The 16,633-nt window shown below is 45.0% G+C and overlaps 3 protein-coding genes across 3 annotated transcripts; 1 reads left to right on the forward strand and 2 right to left on the reverse strand.

Annotated features, from left to right (window-relative positions):
* Window positions 1-1,986: 1,986 nt before the first annotated feature.
* Window positions 1,987-9,227, reverse strand: alb1 (Conidial pigment polyketide synthase; the record flags this gene model as incomplete). Its single annotated transcript, XM_031147835.1, has 13 exons — window positions 1,987-2,034; window positions 2,085-2,204; window positions 2,279-2,563; window positions 2,621-2,870; window positions 2,944-5,960; window positions 6,124-6,324; window positions 6,383-6,598; window positions 6,650-6,777; window positions 6,923-7,217; window positions 7,347-7,871; window positions 7,926-8,546; window positions 8,640-8,883; window positions 8,935-9,227. The coding sequence occupies 13 exons, from the start codon at window positions 9,225-9,227 to the stop codon at window positions 1,987-1,989; spliced, it is 6,243 nt and encodes a 2,080-aa protein (XP_031007191.1).
* Window positions 9,228-10,890: 1,663 nt separating this feature from the next.
* NRPS4 (Nonribosomal peptide synthetase) lies at window positions 10,891-13,047 on the forward strand (the record flags this gene model as incomplete). The annotated part of the gene is made up of 3 exons (XM_031147836.1): window positions 10,891-11,354; window positions 11,483-11,591; window positions 11,737-13,047. 3 exons carry the CDS (start codon window positions 10,891-10,893, stop codon window positions 13,045-13,047), a joined length of 1,884 nt encoding a protein of 627 aa, XP_031007192.1.
* A 1,840-nt stretch (window positions 13,048-14,887) lies between these two features.
* NUP_1 (Purine nucleoside permease) lies at window positions 14,888-16,292 on the reverse strand (the record flags this gene model as incomplete). The annotated part of the gene is given in 5 exon segments (XM_031147837.1): window positions 14,888-15,612; window positions 15,627-15,711; window positions 15,765-15,883; window positions 15,948-16,095; window positions 16,149-16,292. 5 exon segments carry the CDS (start codon window positions 16,290-16,292, stop codon window positions 14,888-14,890), a joined length of 1,221 nt encoding a protein of 406 aa, XP_031007193.1.
* Between the last annotated feature and the right edge of the window lie 341 nt (window positions 16,293-16,633).

A 16,633-nucleotide genomic window follows, 5' to 3' on the forward strand; every position in this document is an offset into this window, starting at 1 on the left:
CGTGGACTTGTGCGGGAAATGATAAAGGAATGTTGTAGAAGCAATCCTTTGGAAATCCTTCAGCAAGCTAAAGAAAAGCATAATGTAAATATTAAAATAATAAAACAGTCAACTATATTTAACATTTTGACTAAAGTTAAATAAATAAAAGGCTTCTTGATAATACAGCTCTACTTAGACTAATAAAATTCGATCCATGTGACTTTTATAACAGCGACTATTGCAATGAACTATATAATATAGTAATTATTCCTCTGGGTACTATTGAATAACTTAGTAACAATACATTATTATTTTATACCTATAGTTTAGTTAAGTAAGTGTGAGTACTACTTAGTTTTATTGTCTAAGTCTAATACTTACTATTCTTTAGCAAATACCGATGCGATTATATATATGTAGCCAGCTATTTACCCTATTCAAAAACCCATAGAATAGTAGAAGACATAGTAAGTTTATATTCTATTAGATTTGAGCTTGTTAAGTAGCGCGGAGCATAGACATAATTATAGTAAAAGGTGTTCTACATTAATCTTAGAATAGAAGCGAGTAAGAATATGAAAAGGATGATGACACTTTTGAGCTAATATGCCTAGAGTAGAAAGGAGCGAAGTATTCGAGACTAAGGCAGCTAAAGAACTAACCGACGCTCTAGACTTTCACTATCGTGCACCCCTGAATATCAATCCTTTACGCGTATAGATCTACACGCGTATACCGATACCGAATAGAAATATACGTTCGGGGGGGTATAGTACTAGATTAACGCTTCAATTTCGGCTCTAATGCCTTCTAATCCTTCTAATCCTTCTAATCCTTCCAATGCGCTCAATCCAATCCCTTATAAAATAGCTTTATGTCAACTTCTTCGTAACAGCCGCGACAGCAAGATCCACCAACAAGAAATACCTATCGACAACATGACTTCGAGCGGAGAACCTCGTCGATTCTACCTCTTAACAATGCCACGCTCGGCATCAAACCTCCTTACTCGCATGCTTGGCATCGGGGTCGCCAATGAGGACCAGCAACCAAACGTCATTTACCGTTTCGGAGGAGGCTATTTCTTTATGCCAGCCAACACGAAAGCCGCTCAGCGGGGTCTTTCCAATAAGCATATCGACGATTGGAATCCGGAAGACAAAGCAGTCATGAAGGAAATCTACCAAGAGTGCTTCGACAATTTTGAGAAGTACATAAAGCAGTCTGAAGCTGAGGGAAAGATCATTCTCGTAAAGGAGCACGTTTCTATGCTTGCGGAAAATACTGCTGTTTCTAAATTTGTATTCCCGGAGCGAGAATTAAAAGAAACTGCTTGGATATTAGGTGATGCGGGAATTAAGACTCGTTCGCCCTATAATTTTACGGTCATTCCGGACAACTTTCTCGAATCTTTCTTGCCGATAATTCTCATTCGCCACCCAGCATTAGCTTTCCCATCTTACCACCGAGTCTCTTCAGCTCTGAAAAGTGAGGGGGCGGAAACAGATTCAAGGGCGATAATGACACTGAAATGGAGTCGGGCATTGTATGAGTTCTACTCGGAATATTTTAAAAAGGCCGACCTACCAGCGGAAAACGTTACATGGCCCATTCTTATCGACGCAGACGACATCATCAATGATCCGCAAGTTGTTGTCAGGTTATGTGAAATCACAGGATTGGACAAGACCAAGCTTAAATTCGAATGGAAGGCAGCTACCGAGCAGCAAATAACAGAGAAAATGAAGAATGTTAAGATCATGGGATCGACTATTCTTGCTTCTACTGGGGTGATGAAGGATAAGGCGGCTGACAATCTCGATATTGATGTCGAGGCTGAGAAGTGGAGAGTTGAGTTTGGGGACGATGAAGGGGTGGAGCTTGAGCAGCTGGTAAGACAGGCTATGCCGGATTACGAGTTTCTCAAGGGCAAGCGTATGATACTTGAAAATTGATCTATTTATTTTGATATATACTCACCCTTCTTCCTAACTCCGAGTTTTTCTATATGTCTCTCATTATGCTGTCAAGAATCTCCGCAACAGCTTTCACCTACTCCGATTAGCTTAGAAATCAATTTCAGTTAGACGAATTGAACCTACCTCGACGGCATTCATAATCGAGAAATGGTTCCCTGGCACGGAATACGTTTTCAATGAGCAGCTGCAGAGAAGTTTATCCCAGCCATTAGGACCGAATTCGGTTCGTTTTTCCATCAGCCACTAAGAAAAAGCACGTTAGTTGAGTGCAGCAAAAAAAGTGGTGGATAAGGAAAAGTGGCAAAGAGTTTGCGTACTTCTCTTGCCATACCAACGCCTTGATTTTTCGGCATTGCGGAAGAACTGTGTGCGCCAACTCCATCTTCTGCCCATATTATCACAACGCGTTTCAGACACGATGCAGCAGGGAGAGGGGTAGGCGAGTAAGATGACAACACGCGCACGCTTTCCACGAAGTGCTGGCGCGTAGCTTCTGAGACGGTTTTATTTTGTCCGGAGAACAGACCGGCGTCTTCGAGGAGAGAAAGGGTGGCGGATGGGAGAGGAGGGAGGAAGCCGGGACAAGGGGAGTCGATTAGAGTCTTGTGGAGCATAGGATTAGTCAAGGGATGAAGAAAGAAAAAGAGAGAAGTGCGTACTAATGAATCTACTACGTGGCCAAGAGATAAAAGCTGTGAACAGACTTCGTAGGCGTAGATACCGCCCATTGACCAGCCTGCAATGTGATAGGGACCGCGCGGCTGGAGGCGGAGGATTTCGGACAGGTAGATGGAAGAGATTTGGGGAAGGGAGAGGGTGAATGGGATGCAGGAGACGGATGGAGTGGATAAGAACGGGGAAAAGAGGGCGTAGACTGTGGTCCTGGAGACGAAGGTTGGGAGATTTATGCTTTGATTTGATTTAGTATTATGAATCTTGTTGCCAGAGAAATTTAAAACTTGTAGGGGAAAATCGCACATACTAAGAGAGGGCGGAGCCAGAGCCGTCGGGTAGCAGGAAAAGAGCCGGTTTGTTAGGGTTTGGCGAGCCTTGGAGGAGAAATGATGTGCTTCTCAGTTCCGATTCTGCCAGAGGCGAGATTTTCGAATTTGAGAGGAGCTGAGATGTGGATGAAGCGGAAATCGATGTTGTCGTTGGGATTTCGAGCGCTTGCAGAACCTTGCTCATGCATGTGTTATCATTAAAGAACGAGGAAGAGAGCGGCAGCCCAGTCTTCTCACGCAAATGTCCAATGATAGCGATGCTCATCAGAGAATCCAGCCCCAGGTCGTTCAGGCTGGTATATGAGTCCATTTTACTGATTTCTATACCTAACTCGCCAGCAATAACCTGAAGAATTATGTCGCCGTCAAATGGAGCTGGTGTTGTAGGTAGAGTGATTGAGACATCAGTGGCTGGATAGGATGAAGGCGTGCTTGGACTAGTATCAAACCCTCCAATAAATTGCCCTTCGAAAAAGGATCTGAGGGCAGATATTGTGGGGTACATGTTGAATAAGGAATTTGGTAGCTCAAGTCCGGTAGCCTCGCGAAGTTTGGACAGTATGGACATTGTGAGAAGAGAGTCGATGCCCAGATCTTCGAGCGCGGAGTCGCCAGCGATTTCGTTGATTTGCGCTCCTGTCTCCGTCCCAATGATCCCAAGAATGTTGTCAAATGATACCTGGATTGGTGTATTTGTCCCAGAGTTTTTAGCAACCAAAGCAGGAGATGACGTTGCCATACTTTGCTGCTTGGCAATGGGTTGGTGATAATCGAGTGGCAACGAGCTTGACTGCTTGATTCCAAGCACGGATCTCAATAGTGAAAGTTTTATGTTCCGGAATTTCAGCCCCTGACATAATCCAATAACTTGGGGGCCATCAAAGAAATAAACGTCGCCAGAAAGCAACCCATCGGTACGTGTTGGCTTCATATGCACATAGGCTTGATACAGCTTTTCTTGCTCCAATTTTTTAACGATTCGCATACTTTTCCAACCTGTGGAGATATAGACGGTGTCTGGTGAAGTTGAGGGGCTTGAATTTAAGACAAATCCACCCATTTGGGCCAGGCAATCAATCCAGTAGGGATTAAAGGTGACACCGTTATCGGCCCATGCAGTCTTGAAGGTGATATTTGCTGCTGCTTCATGGCGTTCTTGGTGTAGGAAAACCTTGTCGAGAGAGTGGTATTTCTCGTCATAGTTGACAACAGCTGTGAACAGTTTGTACACCATCTTTCTCAGGATGAGGGATGAGTCCCCAATTTCAGCTAGGTGCTTGAGTTGTTGAACGCGATCCTCCACGAGAGATGAAACCTGTAACCACTCATCCATCCACACTTCTCCGTCTCCGGACTTCACAGTGCAGGTGGCATGCTGATTAGACTTACCACCGCTGTCTAAAGATGCAAATGCCAGGCTAACAGAACTTGAACCGACCTTTTTCGAGGCGAAAATTGTCACCAGCTGTGACGCTCCATCTAGTGGAGCAACGAGTGGTCGATATATCTCCATCTCTGATAGATCGAAGCCTGGCACTTCCCCTTTATATGTGCGCTCTCTGGAATGAAAGTATGAAGCCGCGCTGTATGCCATCTCTGCATATACCGAGCTTGGGACGAGCGCTACGCCGCAAACCAAGTGGCCTCTCGCCATTGCATTGAGTGTTGGCTCTGAGAGATCACTGACAAAAGTTGCTGTCAATAGAGATCCAGATGTCTCGTCGAACTTCTCCGAAGCTATACGATGAAGACAGCCAGAACTGAAACCTTGTAGGGGACCGACGACTTCCTGCTGTAGTGTATTTTTGGTAATAGACCAATTACCTTCATATTGCAACCAATAATTCTGCAGATCGAAAGCATAGGTTGGCAAATCGAGGAGTAAAAGACTCTTTTCATAAGGCTTGTGGAATTCTCTCCATTGAATATTCGCACCGGCATCGTGTAGCTTTGCGATCGTATTTGTTATGGTTTTCCAACTGTCCTCGGTCTTTTTGAAACTGGCAAATGCTCTTACGTCTCTGGTTCCAACAATCGATCCAATCATAGAAGCACAAGCCCCACCAGGACCGCATTCTACCCAGAAGGTTTCTGTTGCAGGGCAAGATGCGGTCCATGCAGCAATTGCACCGAAAAAATCCACAGGTTGGCGAGTCTGGTTGGCAGAGTATCTTGGGCCGAAGACGCCTTGTTCACAGACTAAGTCGCCAGTAAGAGTAGATGCAATGGGGATCTCGGGCTTCTTGAAGTCAATGTGTTCTGCGAGATGCGCCAAGTCCGCCAGAATTGGATCTAGCTGCTTCGAGTGAAAAGCATATTGAATAGGGAGGTTCATAGACTTGACATTCTGCTCCTCAAGCAGCTCGTGGAGGAGATTGATATCATCAATATTTCCGCTGACGACGACGCTGTGTGGACCATTTACACAGGCTATTTCGCATTCACTATGGATGAGTTTCATGGCTCTCATGACTTCTTTCGATGAAGCTCGTACTGTAAGCATGGAATGAGTGTTGGGGACGCATTTTTCTTGCATTAGCAATGCTCGTTGACCCACGAGAAATATCATGTCGGAGATGGAAATTACGGAGGCAAAACATAGGGCGGCATATTCCCCAAGACTGTGACCAACCACAACGTCTGGTTGCAAGCCCCATGATTGCCATAACTTAGCAAGAGCAATGTCTAAGCATGCGGAACCCAATTGAAGCTGTATGGGTAACAGCGAAGAGGGTTCGGCAGTGAAAATATCCATAATTGATGGGAACGACTGAGACAAGCAAAGCTTGTTCATTTCCAATAGGAGATCCCGAAAATATTTCGAAATATCAAGAAGATCTTTGCCCATTCCAAGGTATTGAGACCCTTGGCCGGTAAAGACAAAGCCAACACGAGGCGTGGTTTTGATGGCATCAGGATCGCATTTATTTGATAGCATGTCTTTTAACTCTTCGACGCTGCTCACTGCGTAGGAAATCCGCCGAGAATGATGCGCCTAGTGTGCCGAATTAGCACAAAAACTATCAACATATGGTACACTGGAACTCAAATGCTCCTACGAAGTTTAGAGATCCCGAATGATTGGGAAGCCATCTAGTGTAGACTTCCGCAACTTGCGGGTCTATCTAAGATGGAAAGGGCTGAAGAATATTACATACCCGTCGCGCAGTGGTGGTATAGCCCAAGTCGGATACTCGAACGTCCCCATTTACATTCAGCCATTGGGAGAGCTGCTTTAGGTTTTGCTGGAAAGAGGTGTCGGTATGGCCGGATATGGTGACAACATGGCAATTTCGAGTATCACTACCCTCTCGGCGGGTATGGAGTCCATCTTGGAGTATAAGACTAGTATTACCTCCCTACAAAGTGTAGCGTCAGCGATGAATATGTCTGGCAATGGAGAGGGTTTATGATTACCGCGGCACTAAAGTTGTTCAGAAGAATGGCTCGCTTCTGTTTGATATTATCCTTCTTTGCAGAGCCGAGAGGTGTTGCTTGAAATGGGATATGAATCTTATCTTTACCAATTGAAGATAGTTTAGGATTAATGCCGGTCGTCACTCCAACGTGAGGTGGAATGAGGTTATTTCGAAACATCATCGCTGCTTTAATAAGTGAAGTTACCCCTGCCGCCTGCATTTTTTTTTAGCTTTGCCAGGAGCGGAAGGGAAACTTTCTGCTTACGGCTTCACTATGACCAATATTGCCCTTCACAGAACTAATATATAGTGGTTTTTCCCTCACTGGATCGTTTCCAAAAACCCCAGATACCGAGGTATATTCAGCTGCATCACCAGCCTGGGTTCCCGTACCTACAGAGGATTAGTTATTACTACTGAGGATATATCAAGGACGCAGAGAATGCTTGAAAACCCTTGCACGATTCTCAGAGTAAGAGTCCGAATTTCACTTCCACGACTCTAAACAGGGGTCTGGTGGATTTCTTGCTTATCTTACCATGGCACTCGATATAATCCACACAATGAGGCTCGACAGCGGCATCTGTCAAGATCTTTCGGAAAAGTTTCCCCTGAGTTTCCGCATGTGGGTGGGTAATTGAGCTTGCTTGAGCCGAGTGATTTGTAGATACGCTCCGGATTATAGCTTGAATATTGTCTCTTTCGTTCAAGGCGTCCTCTAGCCGTTTGAGTATAATTGTGCCTACTCCATCTGCTCGACAATATCCATCTGCATCTTTGTCGAATGTTTTACAGGCCCCAGAGGGCGAAAGGAACCCTCCCCGGCCCAACCCCTGCTGGAAATATTAGTATAAACTATCAAAAGAAAAGTAAGAGCATGGGGAAGCGAGCTCTTAGGAACACACTCCGAAGAGTCCGGCTCTCAAAAGGAAATATGAAAACAAGGATGGAATTTGACGTACTGCGAACATGTCGGAACCTGTTAAAATGTTGGCACCCCCCGCCACAGCCATATCACATTCTCGCGACAGTAATGATTGACATGCTAGCTGAATTGCAACTGAGCTGGAAGAGCATGCGGTATCCACGCTATAAGATGGACCATCCCACTTGAAATGATAATTCAAACGGCCCGGTCCGAATGCTCGAATGCCAGCCGTCGCATAGTATATATCGATGTTTTGTGAAGCATTATGCTCTCTCCAATCGTCAGTGGTTTGGCCGAAGAATGTTCCAATTCTTGAAGAGTCGGTGGATGGACTTCCATTCGCGGTATACCCTGCCATTTCAAGTGCCTCGTATGCTGTCAATAGCATGAGCCGTTGCCCAGGATCCGTTTGGGCGGCTTCTCTAGGCGACATCGAGAAAAGTCTAGTGTCAAACATCCCTGGACGCTCTATGAAGCAACCGTATGGAGTCACGATTGTGTTTTTGGTTGCTCCACTGGCGTCAAAATGGCTGTCAAGGTCAAACCTATCTGCTGGTATCTGTTCCCCAACCAGTCAGCCTCAATATCAGGAGAAGTAATTAGCGACGCATACCTTCTGGTGCTTGTCTAGACCGTCAACAAGAAGTTGCCAGAATGAGTCTAGAGTCTCAGCTCCTGGGAAGCGTCCGGACATCCCAACAACAGCGATATCCCCCGGGCTACCTCGCTCGAAAGAATGATCCTCTGTTATCTGTAGTTCGACGTTATTTTGGACTTCGATGCTCGAGCTCTCAAGACTCTTAATGAGTTTTTTAGCTACATTATTAGGTCCGATAGAGGTTATGATCACCTGGGAACCGAGTAACTTTGGCAAATTATTCACTGTCGAGGCCCAATCGATTCTCTCGTGGGCAATATCGTTTATTGCAGAGCGTAATAATTGTTCCAGATCACGGCTCTCGTATGGCGCGGCCAGACTAGGTGATAATATGGTGGCTTGTTTGGTTGAGAATTTCCGGAAAACAGCCCCATTTCCAATCATCTTCTCGACGTCAATAGCACCCATGTGTCTCGTATGAAAAGCAGCTGCTATGGGAAGCTCAACATAAACGGCATCCCGGAGGACATGCGAAGACTCCCAAAGCTGCTTCAGGATTGTCGGCATTCCACTAATAGTCACTGTTGTGGAATCTGCTATGGCACTTATATATGGCTTTCGTGCAAAGTACAAGCCCTAATTTGATATTAGTTACTTAGTAATGGATGAAAAAGATCAGCTTGCCTTCTTCCTTTGAAAGTCTTCGATGATGGCCTCAATATCTGATACCTGAACCCCTGACACCGCTGTGGCCCAACTTTCCCGACATCTTTCAAATTGCATTGATCTTTGATCAATTTCCAGTCCAAGTCGGAGTCCAAGGCGGATAATTTCTGGTACAAGGTCCAATATTTGACCAACAGATGACACTGTTGCTGCAACAGCGCCCACAATCAATCCAGTGCAAGACCCGACCACTATCAAATCATTGGATGGGATGATATCCGGTTGACTTGGGTGCTTTTCCGTATACCTAGAATACTCAGTCAATCTCTCCCGCTTTCAAGAGACAACGTTATCTTACATGAAGAGAAAAGCTAGTTGGACAAAACATGATAGCACTGTTGATACACCAGCATCAATCTGCTTATGCTTGGTATATTCCTCTGCAAGAGTGAGCATGGAACGAGCATGGTAAAATCGAAGTCTTGTTGTCAGTGGAAACTTTGATATTTCAGACACAAGAGCATCTTCACTTCTTTGAATCAATATCGGAAGCAAGACAGACTGTTTTGCAACGGAATAAATATCTTTCACAGCCCCAAGGATATGAACAGTTTGATCCCCAAATAAAAGAAGCTGTTTGATCGCTGCCATTTCAAAGATAGTTGGACTTTTGCCAACTAGGTGTTTTCCTGTTCCTTGGTCGTTTGCTTCTTATCCCCCTCTTTCTTTCTCGTTTTTTTATCCGAAGATGGAAGTTTGAAGGTCCGCCATTTTCACATGACGGAATGATTTTACTCCGTCTTTAGCTTTCGATATACCATGAACAATAAGTCTCACTACGCTAGGACGTTTATACTATAGGTAAGAATCCCACGTTTCGGGTCTCGGGTTTCGGCTTTCCCGTCATCCTAGTGTTCTAAAATGGTTGTAGAACTTCTTAGCATGTTATAATATTATCGAACTGTATATTCTGTAAGCCACGAAGGAGTCATGATAACCCGTCTCGCCTAATACTCTGTCGTCCGAATCCTTCCTACTCCGTATAGAGGAAGCTCTATGCAGAAGAAAAAGGTGGCGGGATAGAGACCGAACGTACTGAAAAATACACTTAATATTACGCACATACTATAAAATACCCCAAGCTTATTCCGACACGTTTTTCTTCTACGTAAAGGGGGGGGCGTTAAGGGGAGGCACAGACATATTGGACGAACCCGGTAAACTTCCACGAGCACGAGGTATAAGTATGGCGGGGGTTTAGTCTTGATCCTTCGAGAAGTCTAAGCGGGCTCGGGCGGGGTCTTCATCCACAATCCTCTAACTCAACTAGCGGTCTAGCATTAGAATTAATCCTCTTATACTCTTCAGTTAAACGCTTCTAATTATTCCTTTCTCCTACGGGGACGCCGTTTGATCAAAATTGAAAAAAGTATAGAGGAATTTAAATTTAGTCTTAATCCTTCTGGAAGTCCAAGCGGGTGCTTTGCCGCAATGCCTTATCTAAATGGTAAAGTATTATTAGAAGTTTATCATGTTCCGCTTTTTACTCGGTAGATTAAGCGGGTAGTATACCCTAACCTAGCGGCAGGAAAGTTAGCCAATACCTAGGTACATATAACCACATCTTATTGTGGATAAGATTTACCCTCTGCAAACCTCTTTTTTGCTCGACTTATTTTCTCAAGACTTATTAGTTGCAAAGCTTCCAATCCCAAAGATGACATCGTCAGACTCAATGAACGGTGTGGTCGCCATGATGAACGATATTGAGAGCTGCTTTTTCCCCATGAAAATTGCGTCCTGTAAGTATAGATTATTTCAAGTGTTCTATTGCTCTAACTTGACCTCATAGCAGCTCCAAAACCATCTTCGACTCAAACAGGTAGGCAGCTGATTCCGGCATTACTTCCAGGATAATTAGGCAAGTACTTACTATGTGGGAACACTTCACAGTCCAGCTCTCTTTATCCGTTTCAGAAAAGATTGAACAAATCTGCTCTCAAAACTCCTTTGAGTTGTGCCATCTCTTGCAGGTGACTTGGGCTATTGTATTGCAAAACTATTTGGGCACAAATACAGTATCATTTGGGCATTTAGAGCCTCTGGGTATTTCAAGCCAAAGCAATGGTGAGCCAGTTCCAATACGACCTGCCCACCTCCCCTTATTTTCTATAATCAGAGGCACAAATTAAAAAGTAGCATCCGATATCTGTAGACTTGGAAATTTTACTTCAGAGGGTTTTTTTTTGGACCGAGTGCCTGCTAATTCCGGAAAGGTGCAAGCAATGGCGAGCCAGACACTGGAAAATTGACCATGGCTATTTGCAGTCTTGAAATTGATTCTGCCAAGACTTTCGTTGACTATTGTCAAGCTTTAGCCAACTCAGACGGTAAAGTGTCAAAAGTAGAGATGGCTTCTTCTGTTCAGCAAAAAGATATGCCTTTCAACTCCATTACTACGCTTCGTCAGACCGTTAAGAATGAAGTCCTGCAACCGTTTGATCAGTTTGTTCGCTTATTGGAGAACTTCAAAGAGGTAATATATCTAGCGCAATCTACTTTAAGGTCAACCATTGACAGCATGCATCAGAATGGGATAACTGTCGAATTCGATAATGGAAACGAAGATATATCATTTCAAGTTACTTCCTACAAGCTACCTTCCATTCAGATTAATCGTCTTGCTTCTTCTATTGAAACGACCTTGGTCGCAGTGTCTGAATTCTCTGGAAAAGCCGTGGGCGAGGTTTCAATAGTCTCTCCACAAGATCTAGACGAGTAAGTGAAAATCGTGTCCCCCTAGTAACTAGCCAGTCGTTCCCGATATATTGATATCTCGAGCTCAGCCGTTCGCAGAGGGGTTCAACTTCAATCCAGGATCAAATACTGACTCTGGGTACTAATAGGCTCTGGAAATGGAATGCATATCTTCCTCCTGCCCCTGCGACGACAATCTACGAAATATTTCAAGCGCAAGTTATGTCTACTCCTGACGGAGAGGCTGTGAGCTCTTGGGTAAGCAACCTTTTGATTCGCCTGTGCTATTCTGAAAACAGCGTCAAGAATCCTTAATTCCGTAGAATGTTTGTTCTCGCGCGTCTCTTTCAAGCTCTCATTGGGCAGGCCTTTTTTGAACCAGGCTGACTATAAATATGTGCAGGATGGTAGCTTTTCATACTCTCAACTGGAGGCTTACGCTTCGAAACTCGCAGTCAAGTTGCTTGAGAAACTTCCTTCGGGACCCACAATTGTCCCGGTTTGTTTTGAGAAGTCAAAATGGACAATTGTTGCAATGTTAGCAGTTTTGAAAGCGGGATATGCATTCGCAACCTTGGATCCTTCTCAGCCAACAAATCGGTTAGAAGCTATGATGCTGGAGGTTGATGCACGTGTCATTATAGCTTCAACAACACAGATAGGAAGATTCAACATCCCCGATCTACATATGGTTACCAATATCGAGGACATCTGTCACAGTACAGAAGACGTATCAGAACTCGAGTTTCACGTCCTCGCCCCGGATGACCTTGCCTACGTCCTGTTCACATCTGGAAGTACCGGGAAACCAAAGGCAGTCTTGCATCCGCACACGGCCGCATGCTCGAAAATGCTCAGTGAGAATGAGCCTGGAGATTCGAGCTATGGCTATGGTCCAGGAGGCCGCATCTTACAATTTGCCTCGCAGGCATTCGGAGCTAGCGTGTATGAAGTTCTCAAAACTCTCGGCCAAGGTGGATGCATTTGCATACCATCGGAAGAGCAAAGATTACAGCATCTCGTTAAGTTCATTAACGACCAGAAAATTACTCGTACCTTCCTTGTACCAACAGTTCTAAAATTGCTGAGCCCGGAGGATGTTCCCACTTTGGAGATTCTCACCATCGGAGGCGAACCTGTTTCTCCTGATCTTGTCAAGATTTGGTGCGGCAAGCTCAGACTGATCGAAGCTTTTGGTATGACGGAAGGTGTTACTGTACAAACTGAAATCGACTCGAATGGACAACGAACTAGGCAAGGTCAACACTTGGGTGCCGCAGCATGGATTGTAGATCCATCTAACTACCATAAGCTTACTCCGATCGGTGGTATTGGGGAACTGCTCTTCGAAGGACCATGCTTATCGACCGGATATCTTGGTGATCAGGAGAAGACCGACAACGCATTTGTTAAAAATCCCGATTGGATGAGAGCGGGGCGACCTCAAAGGTTATTCCGGACAGGTGATCTTGGACAATATGATTATCAGGGGGTGATCAAGATTCTTGGACGCAAAGACACAAGGGTGAAGCTGCGTGGCCAAAGAATTGAGCTGGGAGAGGTGGAGTCTCAGATTCAGAAGCACTTGACACCAGATTGTTGGGTGGCTGTTGAAGTCATAACAAGTAAAGAGTCTGGAGACGCAATGCTCGTGGGGTTTGTCGGCCATTCTAAATCGCCGGACTCCCTCAAGATGCACAAAGAAAGACCCTGATATGCAGGACTCACTAGCGTGGCGCTAAGAGGAGGACCTCCCCTCTCCAGCGATTAATCGTTTTTGTGCAAAGCCCTATTAGTCGACCCTTCAGATTAAAAAACTAAATCATTAAACCATAGGCCAGGAAACTTATTTATAAAGCTATTCTAAAAGGTCTAACCCTTACCTCCCCCGCAACTTGGAGCATTGAAGTCGACGCTAAAGATATGAGTAAGAGGCGGGGCAATTCTAAGAGAAAGAAAGCAGAACAGACAATTCTTAAGCGCTGAGGCTTTTGTATGGCAGAGCGAACGGGATGCCCCAACTCTCCTCAGTCTATGGTCATATGAGGCAGTCAGTAATGCTATTTTAAATATAAAGAGTCGAGATAAATAGATTTTAAGAGCGCTGAACCGGTCCTGATCCTCTTTTGACCCAAAACCCAGTTCTATCTCTAATTCTCAGGTACTTTAGTCTCAAATCGGCACACTAGAGGCTAAGACGTTCCTACGTGGGTACATTACCAATCAATTAGCCTCTCAAGTCGGTATTTTTCACTGGATTAGGTTGAGCGCGAGGAAGGTAAGCGAGCTCGCGATTCCGCGATTCGGCTATAGAGTAAAATGACTCTGAAAGTCTTTTTCCTCTGTTCTGTTGCCTTGTTTAACTTCACAGCTCGGTACTCAAAATCGTGTTATCTTCTCTTCTTTATCAAAATGCCTGGTCCAGTCAGTCTACTTCGAATCTTTGCTGATGGCGAAAATGGGGGCAACCCACTACCCGTCGTGGTTGATGCTATCGGTATGACAGACGCAGACATGCGGTCCGTAGCCTCACATTACGGACATGAAAGCTGTTTTGTGTTCCCTGGGCCTTCTGGTTACGATTACGAATTCCTTTTCTGGGTACCAGAGCATGAGATGGAGATGTGTGGCCATGCCACAGTTGGGGCAGTCTGGTTGCTTGAGAGAACCGGAGCTCTTCAGAAGGATCATCTTCGAATACTGACTCGGAGCGGACCCGTTGAAGCGATGGTGATAAGAGATAAGGACGTTGTGTGGGTCGAAGTATCTCAGGAGCAAGGTGTGGTGTCTACGCTTCAAGATGTCGATGGTCTTTATGAGGATATCGTTTCCATTTTAGGCATTACGAAAGATGACCTGTCTCCGGGCTACGCAATACAAAACTGTCAAACAAGCCGTATCAAAACCGCCATTCCGATAAAAAGCGACGTGATCCTGCATGGCCTGAAGCCTCGTTTTCAAAATGTGAAGGGATTATGTGAGCGTATTGGTAGTACGGGCTTATATCCATACGCCATTACCGATGCCAGTCGCTACATATTTGACGCCAGGCAATTTCCGAAGAGCTCGGGTTACAACGAGGATGCAGCCACGGGGATCGCAGCTTCAGCGTTGTCTTTTGCGCTTTTGGAAAATGGTGTGGTTGGGGAGAATGCATCGATCACTATAAGACAGGGATATGCTATGGGCGCCCCATCTCAGATAGGTGTGCGGTTCAGGATGATCACTGATGATATGAAGGTCAATGGTTGCTGGATCAGGGGCACAAGCACCTTGTCAGAAACTTAAACGTATTAGCAGAAACTAATTAAGTCTTGTGTGGATTAAGACGGGAACGGATTGATTGACTGATTCTGTGGAAGTCCCCTATGAAGCATCTAAGTGCCCGAGGCCCCAAACCTGAAATATGAAACCAGTATATATCTATCCACTTACTTCCCTATCCTTCGATTATGTAGATATCCCTTCGTTTCCTAGTCTGGTAACCAATTGTGCGTGCCCTTTGAGCTCCCGTAAACTAAAGCTTATTGGCTAGCTAGACAGATTGGCATTTCTCATAATGAGTCAGAAGACAGTGTCTGACGCCTCCGCAGACCCTTTTTATATCTCAAGCCCCTCTTTCGAACCTTGGCGTTGCCATCTACAAATATGCTCCCTGGCCCAAAGTCAGGTTCACCACCCAGCGTACCGAAAATATCTCCCACATAGTTATCAGCCTCGATGCCCGCCTCGAACCGGTTTGCCCATCCATGTAGAATGCCTTCAATGACCTTAATACCAGCGAGATAAATGTTCTCAATAGATGGTTCAAATCCCTGGGATTCGTCCAGAAGATTGTCTAGTATAGTTTGATTGGCATAAGGGCGATCAAAGTCCGAAGCTGTACGCATAATGATAATGCGGGAAAATTCGACAAGGCCTGTAGTAGCAGCACGAAGGAGGGATTCGAGGGTAGCGTTATCTTCTTGTTGTGTGGTGCAATAGATGCCGCTGCCATTTGTGAACAAAGAAGTCGTATTGTCAAAAGCGTCTCCAAGCAAGCCTCCCGTAGAGTAGACATCTGAGGTGGCCGTATCACACGCAATAACAGTAGGTGGTTGGGCCCCTGGTGCGAATGATTTAGTTGAGGCATAAAGAGCTCGATAGCTCTTCGCGTCAGCTGTATCATTAAGTGTGGCTGTTTGAGCAAAAGATATTGCTATTTGTCGAAGTTGTTCATTAACTTCAAAGACTTCGGTGCCGTATAATTCGGAGGGGTAATCAGTCGGTGATGAGCTTCCTTGAGGGAAATACCCAGTGTTCCAGCCTGGGGCTTTTCCCGTGCATCAATCTCATACTGCAATGCGACTTGTACAGCATAGCGAGCAAATGTCACGGCCTATAATACTATCAGTATGATACTAAGCGTAAGATGTGATTCTTGCTACCTACACCAATTGTAGATACTTTTGGATTAACACCTGCGACACCAGCAATAAGGAAATAAGTTTTTCTTAAATCGAAAAGGGAAGAATAAGCTATAGAATTAATAGTGCTCGCAGCGTTGATTTCTATTATTGTCAGCTTGGATCGCGCCAAAGCTTCTATTTCCGCAGAAACATTTGAGCATCTTACCAGCCTCGCCTGTCGTAACTTGGCAAACATCCTCATTCGACGTACAGTGTACCTGGGGGAAAAGGGGCGAGATTCCCGGTACAGTGATGTTGTTGGCTAAGATATTGAACTCCGGAATCCCATACCATGCTTCGGCTTCATCGGTAAACTGATCACAATGTTAATTCGAGCTTCCCTGGAAAGCAAGGTTGTACTACCCACCATGCTAATGACAAAGACTTTTGGGCTGATCGGCCGAAAACTATTTGCCTGTTCTTCACGAGTTTGCACGGAACCATGTATATCCGAAAAGGCTAGAGCCACTGAACAAAAGCATAGCGAAGTGATTACGATTGATAGATACATGATAGGTTGCTGACTTTGTGAACAATATGGCGAAGGGTGCGTATAGGATGAATGCCTGTGGGTGAGTACTTAAGTTTGCTGTAAGCTGAGCACGACATTTCTCGCCGGAGTCAAGTCGCGGGGTTCAAGACCCCTGTCCGGGCGTATAGTGGATGCATCATGCAGTAGATACGGGGTAGAGTGGGATCTGTGACACGATAAGGTTAGCCTTTCCGAAAATTTCAGCTGAACCAGTGTAGCTAAAAGCTCTAGAAATCGACATCCGATGAAAGGTCTATGCTTCTCTATACTAGATGGGCTTTAGCGAAAGTAGGTAATCTATACACTCGATCAGCTATGGA

Source organism: Lachnellula hyalina, assembly GCF_007821495.1.
Source record: "Lachnellula hyalina strain CBS 185.66 chromosome Unknown contig00031, whole genome shotgun sequence".
Lineage (NCBI taxonomy): Eukaryota > Fungi > Ascomycota > Leotiomycetes > Helotiales > Lachnaceae > Lachnellula > Lachnellula hyalina.